Source organism: Paramisgurnus dabryanus, chromosome 6 (assembly GCF_030506205.2).
Source record: "Paramisgurnus dabryanus chromosome 6, PD_genome_1.1, whole genome shotgun sequence".
Classification (NCBI taxonomy): domain Eukaryota; kingdom Metazoa; phylum Chordata; class Actinopteri; order Cypriniformes; family Cobitidae; genus Paramisgurnus; species Paramisgurnus dabryanus.
The window spans coordinates 1,146,895-1,162,262 of NC_133342.1; the positions used below are offsets into that span (position 1 = coordinate 1,146,895).

General features: G+C 38.8%; 1 protein-coding gene across 4 annotated transcripts in view; it reads right to left on the minus strand.

Annotated features, from left to right (window-relative positions):
- Positions 1 to 15,368, minus strand: part of dip2cb (disco-interacting protein 2 homolog Cb) — a 51,419-nt gene that overhangs the window by 8,954 nt on the left and 27,097 nt on the right. For all 4 annotated transcript variants that reach the window (XM_065266361.2, XM_065266350.2, XM_065266369.2 and 1 more), the window contains exons 14-29: positions 13,468 to 13,570; positions 13,298 to 13,362; positions 13,103 to 13,196; positions 12,839 to 12,958; positions 12,645 to 12,759; positions 8,727 to 8,866; positions 8,437 to 8,573; positions 8,116 to 8,324; positions 7,894 to 8,008; positions 4,322 to 4,523; positions 4,123 to 4,223; positions 3,950 to 4,030; positions 3,730 to 3,853; positions 3,260 to 3,381; positions 2,956 to 3,067; positions 2,660 to 2,769 (exon numbers count right to left, since the gene is read on the minus strand). In XM_065266361.2, coding sequence (XP_065122433.1) covers positions 2,660 to 2,769; positions 2,956 to 3,067; positions 3,260 to 3,381; positions 3,730 to 3,853; positions 3,950 to 4,030; positions 4,123 to 4,223; positions 4,322 to 4,523; positions 7,894 to 8,008; positions 8,116 to 8,324; positions 8,437 to 8,573; positions 8,727 to 8,866; positions 12,645 to 12,759; positions 12,839 to 12,958; positions 13,103 to 13,196; positions 13,298 to 13,362; positions 13,468 to 13,570 — 1,950 coding nt within the window. The remainder of the gene's footprint in view (positions 1 to 2,659; positions 2,770 to 2,955; positions 3,068 to 3,259; positions 3,382 to 3,729; positions 3,854 to 3,949; positions 4,031 to 4,122; positions 4,224 to 4,321; positions 4,524 to 7,893; positions 8,009 to 8,115; positions 8,325 to 8,436; positions 8,574 to 8,726; positions 8,867 to 12,644; positions 12,760 to 12,838; positions 12,959 to 13,102; positions 13,197 to 13,297; positions 13,363 to 13,467; positions 13,571 to 15,368) is intronic.

Sequence of the window (15,368 nt, forward strand, 5' to 3'; positions counted from 1 at the left end):
AAATAATACAAACAGATCTGGAACAATATAAAGGTAATGAGAATTATGTAATTTTCGTTTTTGAGCAAACTCTTTAATTTCTCCACCTCATTAGTTAACCATATTTTAATTTGTAAACTATTTCATTGAATATTGATGACAATATTAAAATTAACCTATTAACAGTACTCTTCACTACTCCATCACATATTATGTGACTTTGACGGTGAAAACCCAGATACAGTCATTTTTTTGTGATTTACTGTTTGCGACATAAAATCATCCTAAATAATATAAAGATCATTTTGTGAAAACATAACCTTAATATTTTTTATACTGACGGGTAACTTGAACTTGGGGTGTCACTTTATTCTATAAAACCTATTTAGCTCAAATACATCTTTAGTATTTTTTTTTTATTATTTTGGTGTCTCAAACTTTTAAATAGCAGGCGGGGCAACTATCCGTACAAATTAGCAGTTTAAACCGTGGGTTCACACCAGACGCGTTTTAGGCGTCACCCGCATCTAGTTTGCCACTTGATCATTTTGAGTTTACTCGCTTCATTCGTGTGTGAAAGCCGCGTGTTAAATTTTAGTCATTGAGACATTCACGTGGACATTCACGTCATGGGAGGGGCTTCTACAACCCTGCTCGCTTCCTGTAATCATGTCACTTCTAGAGCAAGCTCCTGATTGGTTAACGGGGCACATTTTTATGCCAAAGTTCACATTTTTCAACTTGCGCATTCGCACGAATGAGACGGAATCGCATCTACCGCGTCGCGAAAACGCCTCATTCGCGCCGCGAGACCCCCAGACGTGGTCAACATGTCTTCACATTGACTTAACATTGAAATCACTCGCGCCTGACGCCTCTACCGCGGCTGGTGTGAACGCAGCATAAGAGGAGTGTTTAAAATGGTGTTTAAATTATTAAAAATTCTAAATCAGATACTTCGACATTATTTTTTGTTCAAAACCTTTCATATATACAAACTTCACAATTATTAATAGTTTTTGGGATACTTAGAATAATAAAGAACTTTTGTTCAACAATTTGGATGTTCTCAAATATCAATGTAGTATAACTGCAATCATGGGCCTTTAATTAAGATGTTAACAAGTATAAATATTAAACATGAGATCACATCATCCAGTAAACCACAGTTGCTATTTATGACTAAATGAAAGATTTCTAGATTTCCCTCAAATAAAGAAAAACACTTTAATGTAATGGGTAGGCTGGTACACTTTCTGTGTCAGGTGGTGCAACCAAAGTAAAACTAGAAAAAAAATGCTAATTTATCAAACACTTTTTATTGTATTTAAAAAGTTTATTTATGAATTTGATAACACAAGTAAAAGCTTATACTATCATCCAAATAGATGCCTGTTAAAATAAACTTATTGCAGAGGTCAGGTGGTGCAACCAGCAAGTCAAATGGTGCAACTGCTAAGAATGGCCATAAGAAAAAAAAACATTAAAGGGATAGTTCGGCCAAAAATGATATTAAACCCATGATTTACTCACCCCCAAGCTGTCCGAGTTGCATATGTCCATTGTTTTTCAGACAAACACATTTTCGGATATTTTAGAAAATGTTTTAGATCTTTCAGTTGATTAAATGTAATGTTACGGGGTCCACGACCTTCAAGTCCAAAAAAAGTGCGTCCATCCTTCACAAAATAAATCCAAACGGCTCCAGGATTATAAACAAAGGTCTTCTGAGGGTAATCTGCACGGTGTTGTTGTAGAAATATCCATATTTAAAACTTTATTAACGAAAATAAATACCTTCCGGTAGCGCCGCCATCTTAGACTCCTCTGTATTCAGGAGAGAGTATTAGCGTAGTGTACGCACTTTTCTTAGTGACGTATGACAAATTCGGAGGGCGAGGGCACAGAGCAGCAGCAGAGTAGCTTTCGTAGACTGCGTAAGCTCTCATCCTGAATGCGGACGCGACTAAGATGGCGGCGCTACCGGAAGGTATTTATTTTCGTTAATAAAGTTTTAAATATGGATATTTCTACAACAACACCTCGCGGATTACCCTCAGAAGACCTTTGTTTAACATCCTGGAGCCGTTTGGATTAATTTTGTGAAGGATGGACACACTTTTTTTGGACTTGAAGGTCGTGGACCCCGTAACATTACATTTAATCAACTGAAAGATCTAAAACATTTTCTAAAACATCCGAAAATGTGTTTGTCTGAAAAACGGTGCACATATGCAACTCGGACAGCTTGGGGGTGAGTAAATCATGGGTTTAATATCATTTTTGGCCGAACTATCCCTTAAAGCAATGTTTTAAAATAAAATTTTAATAAGCTAATAATTAATTAATAATTTAGTTTTAATCAATGCAAGCTAAGGTTGTCTATAATTTTTATTATACTTAAAAATGTATATTCTCAAATGTTAGTTTTATGGTAAAGTTATTTGACACTTTTAAACTATTTTCAGGATTATAATTTTAAACGCCCCTGTCAAATAAACATTAAAACTTAACTGACAAACAATGATTGGTTGTACCACGTGACATTTTTAAAATGGGAACATTAAAAATATTGTGAAGAAAGAGATGTTGTGCAATAAATGTTGTTTTTTATATGTTTTTAGGAGCTTGTTTGGTCATGGACCAATATTAGCAGTACAGTAGGTACAAGGAGCTGAACCTGCACTCCGGCGAGCATTCCTGTAGTGGACACACTGAAGTCCAAATACACCAAAGATTCAGGGTCACATGGCTTATACAGCAGAGGACAACGTCTTTTTGGCAGGTCATCTAATACACAAACAAACACATCACTTAAAGTTCAGTTCAGTGCAGTGTGGATTTCTTATTCTAGCTCTATACAGTAAAGTTAATGTTACTTTAGCTCTTACGTTTACATATTCCTTGCAAAATGAATGTTTAAACCTAAAAAATATTGTTAAACCACTAATCTCTACTGATCTTTCAAAAACTAACCTGTTTCCAAGATAGGAGGCCATGACTTGAAGTCCACGGCCACTGACGCATCTTTAGACCTCAGAAGTTTAGAGATTGTTTGGGTGGTCATAAGACACACTGAACGACTCACCTACACACACAAAAATGTCTATTTTAATACAAATTAAATGACAATTATAGGCCTGTATGTCTCATTCTGTAAAAATTCAAAAGCAATTGAGCACTCATTATTTAATAATTAAGCTACTAAACACTTTTTATCTGTACTGTAGGTGTGGTGATGATGTTCTGATGGTGTGTGAATACATCTGTATGTTTATACCTCCAGGATCATTTTGACTGTAGGTAGTGTGGTAGAGATGTTTTGAGGATGAGGTGGCCGTACAGTGATGGGAATACAGCCCGCATATAGACAGCCATAAAACGCAGCGATCAAATCAAGACCTGACACATACACAACAATGCTTGTTAAACAGAACGCTTATATTGTCAATTCAAGAAGTGAAGTTTAATGCATAATTCATTTAATTGTAATCAAATGCTTTCATAGAATGCTAAATTGAAGGTTAAATTGGAGCAGACGGCTCTTAAATGCGTATTAAAGCAACATGCCCGACTGCTGTAACTAATCAGATCTAAATGAAGTGAAAAGTTACAATTAACACCACAGCAATGATAGATAAAGCAACAAGGAACTACAATATGTGAGTTCAGCATAAATATAAAGAAAAAAAAGGGCTTTTGACAACAAAATAAGCTGTGTGTAATACAGAAAAGGGTGCATGTGGTTACCTGGCGGGTACACTAATGCCACATGGTCTCCATCTCTCAATTGTCCTCTCTCATACAGCAAAGTGGCAATTTTCTCTGCTCTCTTATGAAGCTGTAGACAGGTCAGAGAACTCCCTATTGTCCCCTGGAAACACACAAATGTATATAAACACAACTACACCTCCCTGAAATCATGTAGGCCAACCGACATTTTTGCCTGAGGGTTGTGTGTTTGTGTTACCCGTGAGTTGATGAGTGTGTACAGTATGTGGTCAGGCGTTGTCTGAGCTCTCCATTGCAGGACGTCCGACAGAAAAAGAAACTGGAATTCACAAAAGATGAAGAGTCATCGCTCACAAAGCAAATAAGATACACATGCACACCCTTTAAAACAAACACACAGTCTTTGTGTACCTGTTCACTGTCGTCTATATTGCTTAAGTCTCGTCCGCTGGCCTGAGCCATTCGCTTTCCTGCTATGAGATTTCCCACCATCACAGAGGCAGGACCCACCTCTGAAACACAAACACTATTTACAAACCACTAAACACACTGAAACTATGCACAATAATTCAAACACATCATGCTTTATGACACACTGAAGCAAGTATACCGGGTTGTTTCTGTCTGGGTTTTGGCAGGTTGGTGATACAGGAGTGTGGACACATAAGGATGCTGCAGGGGTGTAGCGCTCCCTCCAGGAAGAGTTGTTTGGTCTCAGACAGATGAATTCCTCCCAGAGGGGTTTTTGGAAGAGTGTTGGCAGGAACCAGTGCCAGGCAGTACACGCCCACTTGATGAATACCATCTATAGCCTAAACACACAGATGCATGATTCAGGATAACGGCCAGACACATGAAAGGCTCAAAGGGTGAAGATATCAACAGTTTCTTCACTGATGTTGGAGCGTGGCACTAAGGGGCTGTTTATAAGGCATTAAGATGCTTTTTGTTCAATCGGATCACAAGTGGACAAAAGAGACACATTCATGTTTACACCTGGTCTCTTTTGTTCACTTTCGACCGTTTCTGTCCTGATTTTCTGAGGGGGTGGTCTGTGGACGAGTCCCTTTGCAGTCATTTAAAGGAAAACACCACAGTTTTTCAATATTTTACTATGTTCTTACCTCAACTTAGAGGAATTAATACATACCTATCTTTATTCAATGCGTGCACTTAATCTTTGTACAGGGATTTGTGAATGTGTTAGCATTTAGCCTAGCCCCATTCATTCCTTAGGATCCAAACAGGGATGAATTTAGAAGCCACCAAACACTTCCATGTTTTCCCTATTTAAAGACTGTTACATGAGTAGTTACACGAGTAACTTTGGTGGCACAAAATAAAACGTTGCGATTCTTTACGCGGATAAAAAATAAGAACTATATTGTATGGCAGAAGAGCACTTAGTTTGCAGCACTTCAACCTTGGCGTGTAGTAATATTGACGGAAGTTTGAGGGGGAGGAATCAGGAGTGATGATGTTACTGCGCGCCGAGGTGGAAGTTCTGCAAACTAAGTGCTTTTCCACCATACAATATAGTTCTCATTTTTTTCCGCTTTAAAAATTGCCACATTTTATTTTGTGCCACCATACTTACTCATGTAAATACTCATGTAACACTCTTTAAATAGGGAAAACATGGAAGTTTTTGGTGGCTTCTAAATTTATCCCTGTTTGGATCTGCTTGCAAAATGAAAGAAGTGGAGAGCAGCCGCTTCAGTTTTATCAAAGAAAGCCTAAAGATTGTGCTTAACACAGTGGGTTTGCGTTAAAAAGTGGTGTCTACTGAAAAAACATTGTGCTCAGTACATTACATTAAATCAAAAGGCGGCGAGTAGGCGGTCTTTTGTGGCTGTTTAAACACATTCGACCACATGTGCTTCTACACCACAAAAGCAATCTGGTCGAATGCGTTTTCGACTACCTCTGAATGTGGTCGAAAGTAGACAAGCTCAAAACGTTTTACACCTCGTTTACACCTGTTTTTAGCGTTGTCTACTTGTGATCCGATCGACCAAAATGCATCTTAATACCAAGTGTAAACAGCCTCTAAGTTCCTGTAGCTTAACTGATAGAGTACTGCGTTAGAATTGCAAAAAGTTGTGGGTTCGATTCCCAGGACACACACAAACTGATCAAATATATGAACGATTTCAGCAGTAACAACATAAACAAATGGCTTTTGTGGAACAAACGTAACTTCTGGTAAACTTGCACAAAGAATCAATAACACAGTCCTTTTAGGGGGGTGCACACCAAAGCTTTTAAACACGGATGCACCGGTTGGTTGTTGTCATATTTGTCCCACCCCTCCTCCATTGTGATTGGACGGTCGTGTGAAAGCAGACATTGACCAGCTGAGCTTTTCAAATAAAAGTTGAATATTTTTCAACTCTCTGCGCTCAACGATGAAAAACCGCAGAGCGCCGGCTTTCAGCGTGGAAAAAAAACGCTAGCTGCTGGCTTTTTGGAAAATGCAAGTTTCCATTAGACACAATTAATTTGTTACATTTATATAGCGCTTTTCTGCAGCACTCAAAGTGCTTTACATATGAATGGGGGAATCTCCTCAACTACCACCAATGTGCAGCATCCACCTGGATGATGCGACGGCAGCCATATTGCGCCAGAACGCCCACCACACACCAGCTTACTAGTGGAGAGGAAACTGAGTGATATAGCCGATGATTTTTGTATAAATGGGGATGATTAGTAGGCCAATGGGTCTACTCTTTAGGGAATGACATCCTGGGATTTTTAATGACCACAGAGAGTCAGGGCCTCGGATTAACGTCTCATCCGAAAGACGGTGCTTTTTGACAGTACAGTGTCCCCATCACTATACTGGGGTGTTAGGACCCACACAGACCACAGGGTGAGCACCCCCTGCTGGTCTCACTAACACCTCTACCAGCAGCAACCTGGTTTTCCCAGGTGGTCTCCCATCCAAGTACTGACCAGGCGCAACCCTGCTTAGCTTTAGGGGGCAAGCTGTCTTGGGCTACAGGGTGATATGGCTGCTGGAACATTTAAGAACATACTCTGGACCGCAGGCGTAAAAGCTTTGGTGTGCACGCCCCCTTAGAGTGTTTTATTTCTGATAACAAGCTAAATAAACAACAAGTAGATTAGCTTAGTTCAAATCATAGCTAACGCGCATAAAACACTACACTGAGCTAACTTTACTGTGTAAAATGAAGGTATACAATGTTAACACAGCGATTCACATAACGATTATACTTAATCGCAGTATTCACTCGTCTTTAGGAAACCAAAATATTTTCGACCAAGTATTTCTTCCAGAGTTCAGTTTAGCCGCTAGCCAGACCATTAAGCAAACAGAGACCGGAAGTTAAGTTCTGTCCAGACGCGTAACCATGACAATGCGCATGAAACAGTCTATACCTTACAATGCACTTTAAGGCAGTGTACCTGTAGTAGAGCTGAAGATCTTTGCCCGAACCCGACGGGATCCGTCGGGATCCGACGGGTTCGGGCTTCATTTCTAACATTTTACACGGACTCGGGCACTCCGGCTCTGCGTAGTAAATGAGCGGTCAAGTTCAATGCTGCTGGATGCACTATCAGTAAGCGCAGGACCGCCATTTACAGTGGATTTAATAATTTTCCTCAACAAAAACATGTAGCCTAATCTTGGTGAGTAAAGGTTTTTAAATGTATAACTAAATATTAATTGAGTCTTAAATACATAATTTAGACAGAGGATATTAATGGAGGGAAGTGCCGAAGCAAATCCCGCGGAGCCTTTATCTTAATTTCATTATTGCCAAATACCCATCTTAATTCAGAATGTATTATCTTAATTTAATTCTTTAAGAAATAATTATTTTTATTGGCATGTTGGCCTATTTATAGTGTATTGCATAGGCCTATTTAGAGTGAGATGTTACGATGTTACAGATGATTTCTTTTATTTCTTTGTTTTAACTTCCAAGTGGAGTGTAGCCTAGTTAGTCATAAATAAATAATGTTAAAACCTGTTTAAATTACTCATTCTTGACGAAAGCTGTTTATGTGCGCACATTTAAATAATGTCGGGCTGTAAACGGGTTCGGGCTTTAAAAGAGCTGTCAATCAAAATGTACGTTCGGGTTCGGGCCGAATTCTGTTGGGCTTCGGTCATTTCGGGCCTAACTTTTAAGGCCCGATTACAGCTCTAACCTGTAGCACTCGGCTCATCCACTGATAACTTTCTTCTTCAGTTGAATCAGGCCTCTGTTCTGCTACCAGGACGATCCTTTCATCATACAGCACAGTCACTGAAAACACCACTGTCCTACACACACACACAAACAAACAAAATCTGTGTTATTCAGGTGGACAACAAGCTGTGTCTTCTTGTTAATCACATTCGTTACATTACAGTATGTAATCTTTACACACCTTCCCCGATAGATGAACTTCATCGGTTCCACAGCGAGAGCAGTTGCTATGATGTCATCTGCATTGTGTTTCCGCCCCCCGACCTGCATCAGTCCTTCCAGCGGCCCAGACACAAAAACCATCCCACCTGGACCCACAAAGCCCAGCAGACCGGACCGCACGAACAAGCACTCGCTTGCCAAACCGCCATCACACGACACTGGAGACACCTGTCGCACAAATTTTTAACAGCACCTTACTGGAGTGACGTCAATGCCAGATCAAAGTGCAAAGTGCTTAATATACACTGTACTATAACGGTTATGTAGGGGATTTTCACACCTCGAATGTGTTTTTGCTCATTCCTGCAAGCCCATAATATGACGTTCCTGTGGCAACAGACGACACGCAGATCTCTCCAATCTCATCGGTTTTACACAGTTGCGGAACGCCCTCTGGTTTTACGACGCACACCATGGCTGTGAAAGAGATGATGAAAGGCATGTTTAATGAGAATTTTAAAAGCGTTTGATGAGGTTTGTGGTCACATGAGGAAAGCAGCCCTAAACTGGATGATGAGGTTTATGTTGGAACTGAATAAAATGATGTGAGGACATTCTCTGTCTCCGTACCTCCTGGCATGGGCGTCCCCACATCCTGTAGGGTGAGGACGGAGAGCTTCTCCCCCGTGTCTACCCTGATGACCCCATGACTGAGATTCATCATACTGAGGACCCCTCGACCGGCAAGTTTACAGCTGCTATCCTGAGACCTGAAGAGAAAACACGTGCATGTAAACAAACTAAATAAATAAATACATCCATGTGTTAGAGACAGAATATTATGTTACCATAGGGACAATAATTCTTCTGGTTTCATAAACAATATGGTTATACAGTATGTGGTTTGGCTTCCAGGAGCCAGAAGTCCTGAGAAAAATCCTCTTTGATGTGTTTGATTGACTTTCCACAACACAGTAATGCTTAATTTTTGCAACTTTTTGCATATTTAACAACACTAAAACATAAACTAGAGAATATGTTGGCACATGAAGTAATACTGTGCTATGTTCAAGAAAGTTTTTTTTTTAGTTTACACAAATAAATCACTTTTTTATTAAAATGCCATCATGTTATCTTCTAATATGGAGGTCACAGGGTTCCACATTGGTACGCAAGATGATTATTGGCTCTTGCTAGTCTTGTCACTAGTTGTCACACACGAGAGAACCGTTGATCGTGTTACATACAAATGTGGGACAGGTGTTATGAGCAATTGGGTCTCCCTTGACATTTCAGTCTCCTTACGACCCCATGTGATACCATTGGCTGAAAAACCAATCCAATGGGTAGTTTTTTCAGCGCCTTATTACAATTTCTATAAAATCACATTATGATTTATGTTTTAAATTATATGCTTCATACTCATATAGGTATGTATATAACTTATAGGTAGTGACATTAAACAAATCTGACAAATCAGAATGGGAAAGAAAGGGGATTTAAGCAATTTGTAGCGTGGCGCGGTTGTTGCAACTTTGACTGAAATAACCACTTGTTACAACCGAGGTATGCAGCAAAGCATTTGTGAAGCCACAACATGCACAACCTTGAGGCGGATAGGCTACAACAGCAGAAGACCCCACCGGGTACCACTCATTTCCACTACAAATAGGAAAGAGAGGCTACAATTTGCACAACCTCACCAAAATTGGACAGTTGAAGAATGGAAAAATGGTGCCTGGTCAAATGAGTCTCAATTTCTGTTGAGACATTCAGATGGTAGAGTCAGAATTTGGCGTAAACAGAATGAGATTGTGGATCCATCATGCCTTGTTACCACTGTGCAGGATGGTGGTGGAATGGTGTGGGAAATGCTTTCTTGGCACACTTTAGGCCCCTTAGTGCCAATTGGGCATTGTTTAAATGCCACAGCCTACCTGAGCATTGTTTCTGAACATGTCCATCCCTTTATGATCACCATGTACCCATCCTCTGATGGCTACTTCCAGCAGGATAATGCACCATGTCACAAACCTTGAATCATTTTCAAATTGGATTCTTGAACATGACAATGAGTTCACTGTACTAAAATGGCCCCCACAGTCACCAGATCTCAACCCAATAGAGCATCTTTGGAATGTGGTGGAACAGGAGCTTCTTGCCCTGGATGTGCATCCCACAAATCTCCATCAACTGCAAGATGCTATACTAACAATTATGGGTGACCCCGAATAGTCGAAGATTCGATGCATCGATAGGAGAAGCCTGATTCGACTACTAATCTCAAAGTCGAATCGTCGCAGATGTGTTATGAAATGAGGATCATTCCATTTTGGCCGTATATGGGTGCACACATTATATGATTTCACATATAACATCTTTCTCACAATATATTAATATACTGCATATTATGATAATGCTGCAAATAATATGTGAAGTAGCAGCTTTCAATAAATATTTTTAAAATGCGTTTATAAATCCAAGAACCCTTGTGTCCGGGCTACACGTGCATAAGAGGTTTCTATGTTAATAAACCATTGCCTCTTTGTTTCTACATTTAAAAGACAAAGCTGGCAAATTATATTATGCCTTTCGTTCTTTTAATAATTTCTATATTTTATTTTATTTATGAATGACTTTGGGTTATCTGATTTAACTATTTGGCTTGTGTTTTGTTTCCGTGCACTTGAGGCATTTTACATATTTGTTCTGCACTTTGTTACTTCTGACCTTATTTTATTTAAAAAATGTATCTATTATAAACGTAAATTCTGATCTAATTTAAGTCTGTAAATTTTGGATAGCTTTTCGTTGTATCGATGTTGCGCTATTGCGTGCTGGCCATGCTTGCGCATGTAATTTAGCCGAACGGGCTAGGTGCTCTGCGTCTCATATTTAGGAGTTCATCAAACTAAACATTAAAAAACGGATGTTTTTCGACGAGTATAAGTTTTTAAAATGTATTTAAAACAAAGGTGTTATCTTGTCAAAAGTTAAACTACAAAACAGATAAGCCGTTTTTTTAAATTTCGGTGATGAAACGGAAACTATCTGCACGACTGCACCGAACCTATTTCTGCCTGACACGAATGTCTTTCTTGTGATTTAATATTATGGTCGGGCGGTGTTCACTTTCAAATGATAGCAAAGAGATTCCTTAAATAAATAATATCATCCGGTCTTTCTGTATCTTAAGTTAATACAGAGATGATCAAAATCAAAGCAAGCAAGCAGTATTTCTGTGCTAAATAATAACAGGTAGTGTCTATAAAATCATTGATTTCAATGTTTTTCTTGTTATAAATTAACGTTTAATGAATTGTATATAAAGATTAGTTTTTATCATTTACAGTCACAATCACAAATTATTTGTCATTTCTCATTTGTCGGGTTTTTTTGGTCATGACTGCTTTGACGCGCTATATCTCCAAATTAAATAAAAACACTTAATTGTAGCCGGAGTTTCCAAGGCAGGATCACCTTTGTTATTTTTTTAGGTTTAGTTATCAAAATGTATTTTTGTGTGATGTTCTGTAGATCGTGGCTTTAAAATGTTATGAGGAATTATTAAACAAATGTTGCCTTACATTTTACCTTAAAAAAATATCAATGCATCGTCAGTTTTGTCTTCGTTTATTACTTGAAAGACAGTTTTGGTCACTTTATCAGAAAGTTGTTTATGTGTGCTGCTTGTGAAAGAAAACAAAAGTTACCAATTTGCACCTGGTCTGGCCCCCTCCCAACCCATGCACACAAACATAGATGATTCGACTATCGGTCGACTATGAAAAGATTAGACAATTCTGATTCGAATATGTAAATCCTTAGTCGAGGACACCCCTACTATCAATATGGGCCAACATTTCTAAAGAATGCTTTCAGCACCTAGTTGAATCAATGCCACATAGAGGCAGTTCTGAAGGCGAAAGGGGGTCAAACACAGTATTAGTATGGTGTTCCTATTAATCCTTTAGGTGAGTGTAGATCATAAGGGGATCAAACAGCTAAAACAGTTAGACTCAACATTATAAACAGCACTGACGAGTATAAGAGAGGACAATCACCGCTGCCATATAAATTACATGTCACTGTTATCAGTCTTTAATCTGTAACAACAATTTTTATTAATCTTAATCTGTCAAATCCAGCAAATTGCAACTGGACAGTCTTCACAATTGTTCCATCCTGGCTTCCTGTTTCAGTTGGATTGACGTCAAACAATGCTGTGCTTTCCAGAGCACTTGTGGGCACTTAATGAATTTTTACAAGGAAACCCAAAGCATTTTTCACAAAACTTCAAATGCATTTACAATCCGAGTCAGATGAGTTTCTTAGCTTTGTGTGTCTGTGTATATGAATGTGTGTAGGTCTGGTTATGTTGTTTATCGTGTGTGACCGCAAACAACAGAACCTCCTATTTTATTGAGCTTAAAATGAAAACAGATTTCATAGCACAAGAATGACTTGTGCACATGTATGTCTGTGCACATAAAGCGAAGCCATGCATTTATGTTTACTGAGCAAAGAGAACGAGGGCGTATTTCATACCTCCTGACAGCTACAGTTAATGCCTCAGGGGAGCTGGCACATGGGCAAATGACCTCTGATCTCAAGCCCATATTTTGGAACACATTTAGGAATGCATCGCAAGAGGATATCGACCCTGACAAAGAAACAAAAGCATTTATACAATACAGGTTTTCTTGCATGGAAAAATACAAGAATACTGAATACTTCCTTACAGGGGTTGGAACCATCCGCGATTAGCAGCATTCTCAGTGAACTCATGTTGGAGTCGATATGATCTTTGTGGGCCATCAAAGCCCAGTGTAGATCCCTGCTCTTCACACAAGCCACCTTAGCTGCAAAAACACAAAAAGTTAAATATTTCACAACAATACATGTGCAAGTGTGTTTGTTTTTATGTAGATGAGTAGTAGTGTTAAAAACAGGTATGATACAGGGATGTTAAGAGTATATACTGTGCTCTGTGTGTGTATGTGCACCTTTGTACTGGCCAATCATTTGGATCCAAGATAGGGGATTCACCTTCATAAGAGCATATGGAACACTGACCACATGTAACATATTTAAAACACTCTACAAAGAAAGAGACAGAAAAGTTAAATCGACAAAAGTTTTTAAAAGTTAGTCTTGATATGTCTGATAAACTAAACGTAACAGAGATTATCTTATGTTACCGTCTGAACACTGTGCCAGAGGCCGATACCCTTCTTAAAATCCAACACATTTATTATCGTCTCCGCTGAAACAAACACACATAAACCACGTAAAACATTGTGAACCAACAGATTACAAATAATGAAAATACACTTTCATCAGAAGCGTTAAATTTGTGTTTAAATCTAACCCTCGCTGTATCCGCAGGTCTGTGTGAGTGTTTGGCAGTGTGTGAGCATTGCCATCCTGGTCACGGTTATTCCCAACACACTCCCATCCTTGCAGGTCTTGTACTGTCAATCAAACCACAAAACACACCCACTCTCATTAGGAATGCAATGAAATTATGATTTCACTAATACTGCCAATCAAACCACAAAACACGCCCACTCTGATTAGAACTATAATGGCTGAGTGTCCGAAATAGCCCCCTATATCCTCATTCACTATTTTATTAGTCCACTTGTAAAGTTCACTTAAAGGAGTGAATAAAAACGAGTGAGTGAATTCAGACACTTGAGCTTGCCTCACCGTAAGCGCTGCAACGCAAGCGCCATCTTCCGCCAAGAGGCAAGAATTAATTCGACGTGAGCGTTAGTGGACGAGTAAAAACTAGCTTTGAGTGTAGGGGTGTAACGCTTAACCGTGCAAATGCGCGTTTTCTCAATGAATGAATTTGAATGAATTACGGTGAAATACAGGCACATCTGAACGCCAGGGGGCGCTCCCGTGCAGAAACTCCCTTTGTGCCACAGAAGAAGTAGCATTACGAATGCTATTCCAGGAAATGTCTACAGGAATATTTATATCACTGTTCTTCCAATTGTTTCAGGTATTTTCATGATAATAAAGAATATTTTAAATGATTTATTTTAACGAGTTTTGCTTTTTTAAATGCACGTTATAAACGACGCCGACTCGTCATGATTTTAGATTGATAAGGATTTCCTACTGACCAAATGCCGTAGTATACGCACAAGCTGTGCGTGAAACAAAGAATCACAGCCTTGCGATTCAGAATTGATTTCAGACAGGCATTTTTAATGGGACACACGGTTGAACCGTTACATCCCTATTTGAGTGTACATCAGTTGTACATTCACTAAAGTGGTGCATGGTGGGGTTGAATGAGTGCACTTAATAATGTCCACTATGATTTCGGACACAACTAAAAATGAATGTTTCCTTAAATACTGTGCTATTTTAGCCTATGGGGTCTATTTCAGACACAGCCAATGAAATTATGATATAACTTACCCTGTCAATCAATCTACAAACACGCCCACTTTTATTACATATGCAATGAAATTATAAACAACTCAAGCTGTCAATCAAACTGCAAATAATGAAACAACTCAAGCTGTCAATCAAACCACAAAACACACCCACTCTCATTACATCTGAAATAAAATAATGAAACAACTCATACTGTCAATCAAACCACAAAACACGCCCACTCTCATTACATATGCAATGAAATAATGAAACAACTCAAGCTGTCAATCAAGCTACAAAACACACCCACTCTCATTACATCTGTAATGAAATAATGATAAAACTCATACTGTCAATCAAACCGCAAAACACGCCCACTCTCATTAGAACTGCAATAAAATTATGATAAAACTCATACTGTCAATCAAACCACAAAACACGCCCACTCTCATTAGAACTGCAATAAAATTATGATAAAACTCATACTGTCAATCAAACCAGAAAAAACACCCCCTTTCATGAAAACTGTAATGAAATAATGATACAACTCACACTGTCAATCAAACCACAAAACACGCCCACTCTCACTAGAACTGTAATGGAATAATGATACAACTCAAACTGTCAATCAAACCACAAAACACGCCCTCTCTCAATAGACCTGTAATGGAATAATGATACAACTCAAACTGTCAATCAAACCACAAAACACGCCCACTCTCAATAGAACTGTAATGGAATAATGATACAACTCAAACTGTCAATCAAACCACAAAACACGCCCACTCTCAATAGAACTGTAATGGAATAATGATACAACTCACACTGTCAATCAGACCGCAAAACACGCCCACTCTCATTAGAACGGCAATAAAA